Source organism: Aphis gossypii, chromosome X (genome assembly GCF_020184175.1).
Source record: "Aphis gossypii isolate Hap1 chromosome X, ASM2018417v2, whole genome shotgun sequence".
In the NCBI taxonomy this organism is placed as follows: domain Eukaryota; kingdom Metazoa; phylum Arthropoda; class Insecta; order Hemiptera; family Aphididae; genus Aphis; species Aphis gossypii.
In genome coordinates, this window is record NC_065533.1 from 1,665,300 (window position 1) to 1,676,280 (window position 10,981).

General features: G+C 28.4%; 1 protein-coding gene across 1 annotated transcript; it reads left to right on the plus strand.

The window, feature by feature from the left end:
- The first annotated feature begins 7,753 nt into the window (after positions 1 to 7,753).
- On the plus strand, positions 7,754 to 10,169 carry LOC126552226 (uncharacterized). Its single transcript, XM_050206923.1, has 5 exons — positions 7,754 to 8,233; positions 8,461 to 8,637; positions 8,711 to 8,827; positions 9,365 to 9,542; positions 9,957 to 10,169. Exons 1-5 carry the CDS (start codon positions 8,088 to 8,090, stop codon positions 9,996 to 9,998), a joined length of 660 nt encoding a protein of 219 aa, XP_050062880.1. The 5' UTR covers positions 7,754 to 8,087; the 3' UTR covers positions 9,999 to 10,169.
- Positions 10,170 to 10,981: the final 812 nt, after the last annotated feature.

Sequence of the window (10,981 nt, forward strand, 5' to 3'; positions counted from 1 at the left end):
AGATAGGATTTTTAACGGGCTACGATGTGCACGGATTCAGGTAAAGTATTATAAAAATGTTTATGTTTAAATTTTTGTCTCAGAAATAATCGTGCATTTTCTCACTCATTTATAATATTATTATACGGACAGATAATCTAATAATATTATTATTTATCTATACATAACCAACGTGAAAACATTAAATTATTCGTTTGATAATGTCTAACGGGATTTGTATACAATTTTATAACAGCATTATTATAAAACGATTAATTTTGTAATTTTATAAAAACTCTCGACCAGCGTCAAACCGGCCGCATATTCATTAATCATTATATGGACGTGTCGAATACGTCAGATGATCTCTGAGCAGTCTGAGCCCAGAGCTAGTTCGGTTAATCGTAATAAAATGCCGTCTGAGAACTTGGCGCTTTCACATAACTTGCGATATACATGATTTATCCCTTTAACCTTCGAAGAGTTTTTTACAGTCATTTTCGGCCGTCTTTGTACAAGTGACCTCGCCATGAATGCAAAGTGTATACGTGTCATTGCCGATTTCCTAAATCACATGTCTGACAGGGAACTATACATTACAACCAGACTGAAGGAATTGTATATGTTATACACTATACAGCATTATTTTTGCGCGTTTTGGTTAAGTGGTACTTGCTAGTATCCCGAATTAAGGTCCAAAATGCTAAAAAAATTCTGCACCTCGCATTTGACGTATCAACGTATTGAGGTCCGGCATCGGTTAGTGCGAGCCGTCTTTCTTTTTTGCTAAGACGACGGGTGCAGCCCACGGGGAGGTGCTTTGTTCTACGAGTCCTTGTTGTTCCATAGGTATCCCGTATCATGGTGTCTATTTTGACCTGTTTTGCGTGCGGATAGGGATATAGTTTGAGCACTATTGGTGTGCGGTTCTTAAAGATAGGATGTCGTATTCGATTAATCTGGTGCGATCTACCCTACCGCTGAATACGTCCGGATAGTTGCAAACTATTTCGGTTATTTTCACGCGTGTGTGTGGGTCACCATGTATTGCCAAATTATCGATGTGTGGGGTCAGTTTTCCGGCCTTTCCAGCACACCGTTGTCCTCCTATGTGTATACCTAAGTGTATCGTGCTCGTTGTGTAATCCCAGGTGACTTCGTTGTGTATGAGAAAGTCGTGTCCTAGGAGCATGTCGTAGTGTAAGGTGTCCAATTCTAGCTCGGTCAAACGTCGGGAGCAAAGAGACAGAGCTTTCAAGCGCGATCAGTGCCGGAGCCTTCTCCGGGCCAATTTTCGCGAGTACGACGCGGAGTAGGGAACGCGATCGTTGCATTGCGCCAATAAAAACGTAAGTATATAAAATTCACAATGGTCGTATACAATTAGTAAAAACATAAAAACGAATATAATTCAAATAGTTGTTAACGAATATAAAATAAAAGGTAAAATGCATGTAACGAAAATGGTAACTTATAATAATAATAATAATAATAATATAAGAACATTAATATAATTTCCATGGAAAAAAAATTCGTATTGATACCGGATTTTTGTATCAATATGATAAAATTTCGAATCAAAAGTATCGATATTTATCATATCGAAACGTCCCTAATCTACGGAAGCGTAGTAGGTAGTGTCACTTAGAAAAAAATATTTGAAACAATTTCGACTTATCAACTCAGTATTTCAAATTAAAAACACAAAATTATGTTGACTTCCAAATTCAAAATTTCGACTTGGCAACTCGAAATTTCGATTTAACAACTCGACATTTTTGTATATAAGTTTTTAAATATTCTGGTTAAGTTGTTAGGTTAACTGTTATTTATCTTTCCCGATTACCACGGCTATAGATACTATAAATATATTTATAGCCGTGCATAAAACCATCAAAATAATTAAATGTTGTTTTATCATTTGTATTCCGTTCGTCCTAATTAATTTGTTATCAATATTAACTTATTAATTATATTTCCCTCGTCAAAATGATTTTAGATATTTTAGCAGTTAATTAGTTTAACTAGTTTAAGGTATCTTATAAATAATAAATCGTACTTGTCGGTGAGACTTTAACTATTATAATACACGTACCTTACAATGGTGTGAATAAGTCATGATATCAATAGTTTAAAATTAATCCATGCATCATTGTGTATTATAATGAATCTAGGAAAAAAAGCCCCATACCAACTAAATACATAATTCTTGTTTATTATGATTCATATAATTAATTATAATCATAAAATAATCATTAAATTATTTCATTTTTCTATGTAACACACCTTAACACATCCAAAACCAATTATTTTTCATTAATTATTAAATTATATTATTATGCATCTAATTTATTATACTAGGTAATATATTTATTTTATTAACAGGTAACTATAAAAAAAAAAATTCATCTAGTATATGATACTTAGATACTAAACAATAACTAATTAATAATTAATTATATCACAGTTAAAAATCACAAAATATAAACTATAAATCAAAATATAGGTACATAATAAATAGTTCAATAATATTCTTATTATAAAATATAGGTACAAGTACGAAGTACCTATAGCTGAAATCTGTATTTTACATTGTCATTTGTATATAATTTTAAAAACGTTGTAAGGTAAAAAAATTAGTAGTATTGCTTTCTAATGTTGTGGCTAACAGCCTTAAGAAAATCTAATAAACTTATACCATTATTTTTAATTTGCATGACGTATAAATTTTTTAAGCGATTTTCGGTTTATTGTTTTGTACTTCGTGACAATTACTTTTAATCCTATATACTTTTATCTTTTATATTTCAAATGTATATTTATACCTATATAGTCTAAAATATTTGATGTATTATTTTATTAAATATTATTATGAATTAGGTATGATATAAAAGTATATAAAAATTATTAAACGAATATTAAATATTATATACAAAAAACGTTTTACATTAGTAATTATATTGAAATATAGATAAGTATATTGTTTAAAAATTTAAAATTATAATGTATGTTTTATTAAAATAAGAAATACACAATTAAAATATGTACTACTCTATTACAATTAAATATGAAGCATACCATATTTTAAGGAGTAGTATTTAGGCTTTTCATATTACACGAACATTTTGGGTTATGTATGTTAATGTATTGTTAATGTATGAGAAGTAAACGAACATTAGTCGTGTAATCCGTTATCGCATTTTTTGAAACAAAATTTGAATTCTCAGATTTACGATAGTAATCAAAATAAACCATGCCGCACAAGAATTCGTCGGAAAAAAGGTGTAATATTATTTTTCTATACAACTACTATAAATTATCAATATTTATTCATAATAACGTCGCGTCAGACGTCGTACCCGCATCATAGAAAACTTAATTTACATAAAATAAAAATTAGTAACCATTGATAACTATATTACTTTGCTGTATTTATTATTATTATTGATCACAAATCATTTAACAAACAAGTAACAACAATAATAATAATATAAAAACGAACTGAATAGGTACTCATAATTCGTATTATAATTGTTGGCTCGCATTTGGCTTTCTCCACAATTGGAGTTAAATGCCTTAACGGCCTGGAGATAGGCAACACAATATAAGGCACTACCCACAACCCACCTCAGCGCATTCAGACGATAAATAATAATATATTAAAGATAGTTGGTGGCAGTTAATTTATTACAGTAAATAATATCAATAATGTAATAATGTAATCAAAGTAGGAACATCAGTTTAAATAAATAAATATATTATAAAATAAAACAATTTGCACCTGTTTAGCAATACAATAAAAAGATGCAATATCAGTGATATAATAAAAAAAAGGAAGACCTGAATGGCTATAAAAATATGCACTAATATAATATACTATAATAAATTAATACCCGTCGGTCATACACACACAAATTTTTGGTCGACCAATACTCACATAACAGTTGAGACACACACCTGGTTTTACACCCACGCTACCGCTCCAAGGCCTGTAGGTATATCAAATAGGTAACAATAAAAACAAATTGACCTTGCGTACGTGCGAATGTGTGCCGACAACTGTTCACGAAGACTTCACAACAGTGAAACACTGAATGCAGCCGGGACAGGATCTCTAGTTTACATTACTGTCCCCGCGAGCAACGAGGTACACCAAAACACGTTGAATCACTACACAAATCGCTGGTAATTTTGACCACCCTAAACTGGGGACAAGCAAATTAATGGTGGCAATAAAATTTCAGAGAACGATAATTACCAGACGACGAATTCACAAAATCACAACAACGTGGTTTGGGACGACTGCAACCAGAACATAAATATGGTAATTATTGACAAAGCTGACTGGGGTACTGGACAGCGGACAAAAGAGAAGTGAACATGTAACGGACGAGAGCAAACGAAAGAACAAAATGAATGTTCTTTCAGTGTCACCACACTAAACAATAAACAATGGAAAAACTAAGAACTTTGTGACACTGAAAGCATGACTAAATGAAAAACAACTTAAAGTTTTGAACATAACCGATATTATAAGAAAACACTGATAATGATTCCACAGCTAGCCGGTCGCACACGAAAGCCTGATAAGACTCCGCCGACAAGGCTGCAACCATGGTTGAAATTTACAGCGCATCTCTTTTTTCCCATTGTAATGATTAATTACTTTACAAAATAAAGAATAAATATGGTGAACAATATAAGTATTAAGAATCTAAACACTACACTTCACTCGGATGAAAAATCCAAAAGAAAATATTATAATATAAAGACAAGACAAGTATTATATATTCTAGTATAATGTTTAAAATAATTCAAACTGCAGATCCAAATAATACATTTGAACTGTTAAATAAAATAACGCCAATATAACTTAATATTCTATTTTTATTATAAATATTACAATCAGAAAATTCTTAGAAATAAGATATTTTAAAATGTATTCAAAAATAAACACATTACTTAGTATAAAGTACACAAGTTATACTAAATATAAAATTTATATATTTGATATATTTTGAATGTGTAGGACGTAGGTAGTGAAGACATTCAAGGAATATAATTACAATATTAATATAATATTATTACAGAGCGTATACAGAGCCATATTTCACACTAGGGTGCGGGTTTATTATTTATAATATTACTATATAGACAGTGTATATCTTTGTTTATATATACTGTATATTTCAAGTTTCAATTATGCTGAGCAGTAATTAATACAATTTTTTCACAACATAGTTTACGTAAAAAAATAATAATTTTGACAAATTCAAAATTACCGCGCATATATACTTGATTATGATTGGCTCTCTTTACGCTGCCATTTTTATTATTATCATCAAATATTTGATAGAGAAGGAGTTTATATGCAATAACCTTGTATATTTCTATCATGGCCGTAACTGTGGAACGCACCGTTACGTGCATATGAAAATGATAACATAAAACAACGCATAATAGAAAACGAAAAAATTGCCATATTGGTGTGAACAATAATGATAATTTATTTTTTATATACTTATATAATTAATTAATTCCTTCAGCAAGTATTTGAGGTAACATGTTTGCTAAATAAAATGTTTCTAATTTCATTTTCATTTTGTTTTCCCAAAAACTGTCGTCACGTTTTATTTTTTCCATCATTAAACCTATATAAATATGTATAATAAATTATAAACCATAATAAGTATACACAAAATATTGGTACCCACAAAGCTTTAGGCGTCCAAATACACAAATAGCAATATAATTTATTTGAAATGTGCAATTGCTCTTGTACTTGGTAGGTAATAGTAGTTGTGATTACGTTTGAGATGCAGCTGTCCATTTTTTATTTCACAACATTTCATTTTTTTTCTAAATATTCCATCTTCTGGACTAATACTTTTCGCTAATGCTGGACACTTAATTTCAACTAAAGTATTATTGTCCACGCGCATGCACGAGTCAATAAACACGGAGAAAATATTTTTGCTCCGGTTGTAGGGCAGAAATTTGATGCAAACAGTACCAAAAAAGAAATAAAAATTCACCTAGTTTCGATTGACTTATATTAATTTTGATAACATGATTGAATTCGTCAGTCTATTTTCTAGGTTTGCTCGGAAATAGATTTACGACTTTATTTTTAGTTAATGTAATATGATGCATAATAAGTTTATATTTGTTTCAAAAAAACCTATACTTGACTTAGTTGTAGATAGCGACAAAATGAAAAATATAAGATTGCACTTCCGAGCAAACTTAGAAAAGAGGAAGACAAACCAAAATAAGTTTTCAAAATTTAAATTGAATCTCTAGAAGTATGTTTAATTTTCTTTCGCTTATTGAGCTAAATTTATGAAAAAAAAAAATGGTTTCTCCAGCCCCCTTAATGATTATAATTAATAGTCCACTAAATCATAAATACTCATTTATTTGCGGTGGTGTACTTTTTATCTGGGTAATCATTGATTACTAATCAATGATTACCTAATTATTAAATAATTATGTATCAGGTTAAATTATTATTAATTTTCAGTATAAATATTCGGTAAAATACGATTGAGAACGGTACCATTGAGAACGTTATTTTTGGTATCTATTATATATTATTAAATTATTTAAAAAAAAATTGTGCCTATGTATTCTTATAATTTTTTAATCACTATAATGATCTGTAAGAAATATAATAATGCCAGCCGCAAGCTATTAAAATAAAAAATGTCTGTTTACGCTAATTGATAAGACTAAAATGTTAAGCCCCCACGGATGTGAAAAAATATATTTATTTTTAAAAACATAAATTTAATGTTCTGGCCTAACAGTTATAATTGTGTTTGGCAATATTTATTGGCTGAATGGGCGTTTGTCGGTTTTTTATTATTATTATTATATCGTGCGTGCATAGCAACGGCCACCTACTGATTTATGTATTCTACACTTTTGTAACAGTATTGTTACTACTGTTAAGATTTGAATGATCAGAAAATTTCAATATTCTAGTTCGAATTTTATTTAATGTCCATTGAATAGATATTGAAACTCTGCAAGTCGATACCAGAAACAAATGCATAATATACAGGTAAATTGATTTTATTGAAAAAACCTACAAAAACATTAATTGGTTTACATAATATTGTTTAGGTAAAACAATTAAATGTCGACAAACGTTTTCTAACTATTAGTTTTTAATATTTAAATCTAATTTAAAGATTAATACTATAATAATTGCATATTACTACTTATCGAGGAAATAAAATAAGTGAATTTTGTTATAATATTTAATAAAGGAAATTGCATTTTTAAGAATATCAATTATCATTTTACAATTTGTTATATATTTGTCTAAATTTTCTCAGTCTTAAAAAGCTACCTATAGTAAATAATATTTTATTTTCATAACCTATTGTTCGTTTTAAATAAAATAGTTTGAATAACTTTACTTCGAAATCCAGTACTTATATAAATATATTAGACTAAAATATCATAATTTTTTTCAAAAATATATTCTCTGGTACTGGCCAGTTTTAGTAATTTATATTTTTAATATTATATTCATAGATTCAAATACTGTATATATTTAATATTTTGTATGTTTAATAACACTATTTATTATGGCTGATGTTACAAGATATAATGTATAATGGCTATTATCATGGTTATTTTTTATTAATTATGTTGAATTTAAATTCTAATAAATAATCATGTATATAAATTGCACAATTGTACAGTTATTTAGTTTGTCTTATTATTAAATATTCTTTAATCTTGTAATCCTCCTCCCACGGGACCCACCTTGTCGTGGTGGAGGAGCTTGCGGGCCTTTAACTAGGTCTTACCAAGCGGTCCCAACCTCGGTACTGACCTTAAGTGGTTGGTATCGGAGCTTCCTCTGGTCTTGGCTGGCTGGAGGTGGCAGGTCGGAGGCAACCTACTCGTGATGAGCAAATGCCCTAAGGGAAGGAAAACCCTGACAAAAAACCCCTCAACTCCCAACTCCGTCTGTGGTCACTTGGCACGGAGGTAGTTTCGTGTCAACGAGGATCCTGCAGATACCTGGCGCCCTCTGCAGTACACAGCCTTCCCCGTGGTACGCTGCTCTGCCACGGGGTGACCACCCCTTCATGCCCACTTGTGGGAACTATATGGAAACTAAAAAGAAACCAAGACCACCAATAACTGGCCAATTGGTGGACGGGAGCCAACCCGTTAAATTGGACGGCCTGGCAGACGCCGTAAAGTCTGCGACGAAGGATCAAATTTCTAATCGGTAATTTTTTAAATAAAACTAAAACTAGTGCATTATATTAATCAATAATATTTTTTAATTTAAATTCACGTTAATATTTTGTAAGACAATTAAACAACTTAGACTCTCTAGAGAATAACATAAAATAATACACATTTTAATGACAATACTGACGAATCGCAGTACTTTTTTAAATTTATATTGCTTACAATAAAAGTTAAGAAATCTGTCTGTTAATTTCAATATAGTCCTCAACCTGCTCAATCGTCTATCAACAATCAGACCAATTTCGTAAACAAGCCGAATTATTCATCTCGCGCCGGTAAAATGGTCAAAGTGTTGTATGGACGCGACTACAGCCACTACGGCCTAACCAGAAATAATAATGTTACACTGTTATGCACGTACTTCGCGACTAATAAAAGGTACATATTTTTATACCTTAGAAATGCATCAATTTTGAAGTTTTAAATTTGACATATTATTATGTTTTTATAGGGATCGTAGATTCCCTAATAGATTCAAACCAAATCAAAATGAAACCTCGAGTAATGACTTCCATTCAGATAAACGTAAATTATGTACTACACCTATTAAAAATGAACAGATTAATACGTAAGTAATATTATTAGTTTCTTTAAAAAATTCATTAAGCCAGCATTATCAATTTTGAAAATATGCTAAAATTATTGCATCATTATATAAAAAATAATACTTTTTCAAACAAGAATTTTCAATTCACCATTTTAATATATTAATTATTAATATAAATATATAGACCAAGGATGGCAAACTTTTTGAACACAACGTGCCAAAAGTTTTTTTCATTTCTAGAGTGTCATTTTGAAAAATATTATATAATTTATATTAAATAAACAATATATGATCATAATATTTTTATCTATTATACATTTATATTCTATTAATTTTTCGCGTGCCACCTCGGGAACGCGTGCCATGGATTTACTATTCCATCCCTGACGCATATGGACAATGATTATTATTTACTCTATGCTATTAATTACTTATTACAAATAAATATGCTAATAATCAAAAATGTATAAATTCACACTGATTACATTTTACTATTATACATATTGAACTATTATATAATTATAAATTTATTAATACAGGTTTTTTTTTTTGTTACAGACAATCATATGATAAAAGCTCAAATAAAATGAATGCGGTTCTTGAAGGTCTAGGTTTTGTGTGTAATAATGATAAAATATATACAGATCGTGCATCACAAATACACTGTTATAATGTTAATAAACAATATAATACCGGATACGGCAAAAAAACTTATACTTCACCTGCAAAGTCAAAAGTAAATATATTTTTACTTATTTAATAAAATATTTAAGTGACTAGAGAAAACATAATTTCAGATTAATCGCAAGTTTCAAATTAATTATGAATAAAATATTTATATTAGTGATAGAAGAATTAAGAGTAATAGGTGTTAAATACTTTTTAACTAAATTAAAGCAATTTTAATTAAAATAAAAAATTAATAGTATAATACAAAACTAATATTTTTAAATTTGAGTCATTTAGTTATGCAGCTTGTTTATGTTAATACTACATTTGTAAGTTTATAGTTTATCTGATGTAATGTTTTAAATAACAAACCATAATGCAATAGTATCTTATCAATATTATTATAACTGTAACATTTATTTTTAAATTTAAACATATTTTTAACTAACAATAATTTTAAACATTATTTGTTATATTTTAGATTCCAGTTCTTCAAAAACCTTTCGCTAAAGTAGTGATCTAACATAATATAATCAATGGGAAGCTGAATTCTATTACAGTATTCTTTGGAGATTTTTACTGGAATACCTAGTAACTGATAGTTAGGTTTTATTTTTTTTAATAATTAATTTGTTTTTTTTTTTTTTTTTTGTTCAAAATTATTACCTTTTATTTCTGAATTTTATTTTTTATTTTTATCGTGTATTTTATTATATAAAAAGAAAAAAATGATAAAAGTTCCAATTTTATAATTAAGTTATTTTTCTATGTTTAAATTGTATGTTAATGTTTTATTTTTTAATACGTTTTCGAAATTTTATAATTCTTTATATATTATATTATGTATAATATCATAAGCCAGTTGGCTACTCCATTTTTTTTTTTTGGATAATTTAGTTTTTTTTTTTTTTGCTGTTGAAATTTATAATATTTTATTTCTTATTTTTATTTTTTATTGTGTAGGTATTCAAATATATAAGGAAAGAAGAAATTTACAAATTTTTTATATAATTAATTTTTAATTTTTTCCGTTCAAATTTGTAATATTTTATTTCTGATTTTAATTTTAGACCCTGAACGAAGTGATGAATGTATTGATTTTTTATTGTGTATTTTAGTATTTAAGGAGAAAAAAATGTTAACATGTTAAACATATAACGAGTTTATACTCAGTAATATTAAATTGAATAAAATAAAACAGATATATTGTATGAATTAAGTGTACATTTTTATTATACTAAGATTTATCTGAGTTTAGATAACTTTAATTTAAAAATGTGTGGTTTTGCAGGGGTGATATTATTTTGATTTTTTAATACACACTGCACATTAGTGCAGAGCACAATAGTCTATAAGACATATGATGTTATACGAAAATAGATCGAGTTATTCAGTTGTTCTATTTCCTTTTGTACGGGCACCTATAAATGCATAAACATAGTTGAATGTATTAATATTTACAATAAGAAGAATCATATCCAGTATTCACTCTATTTATTTTCTAGT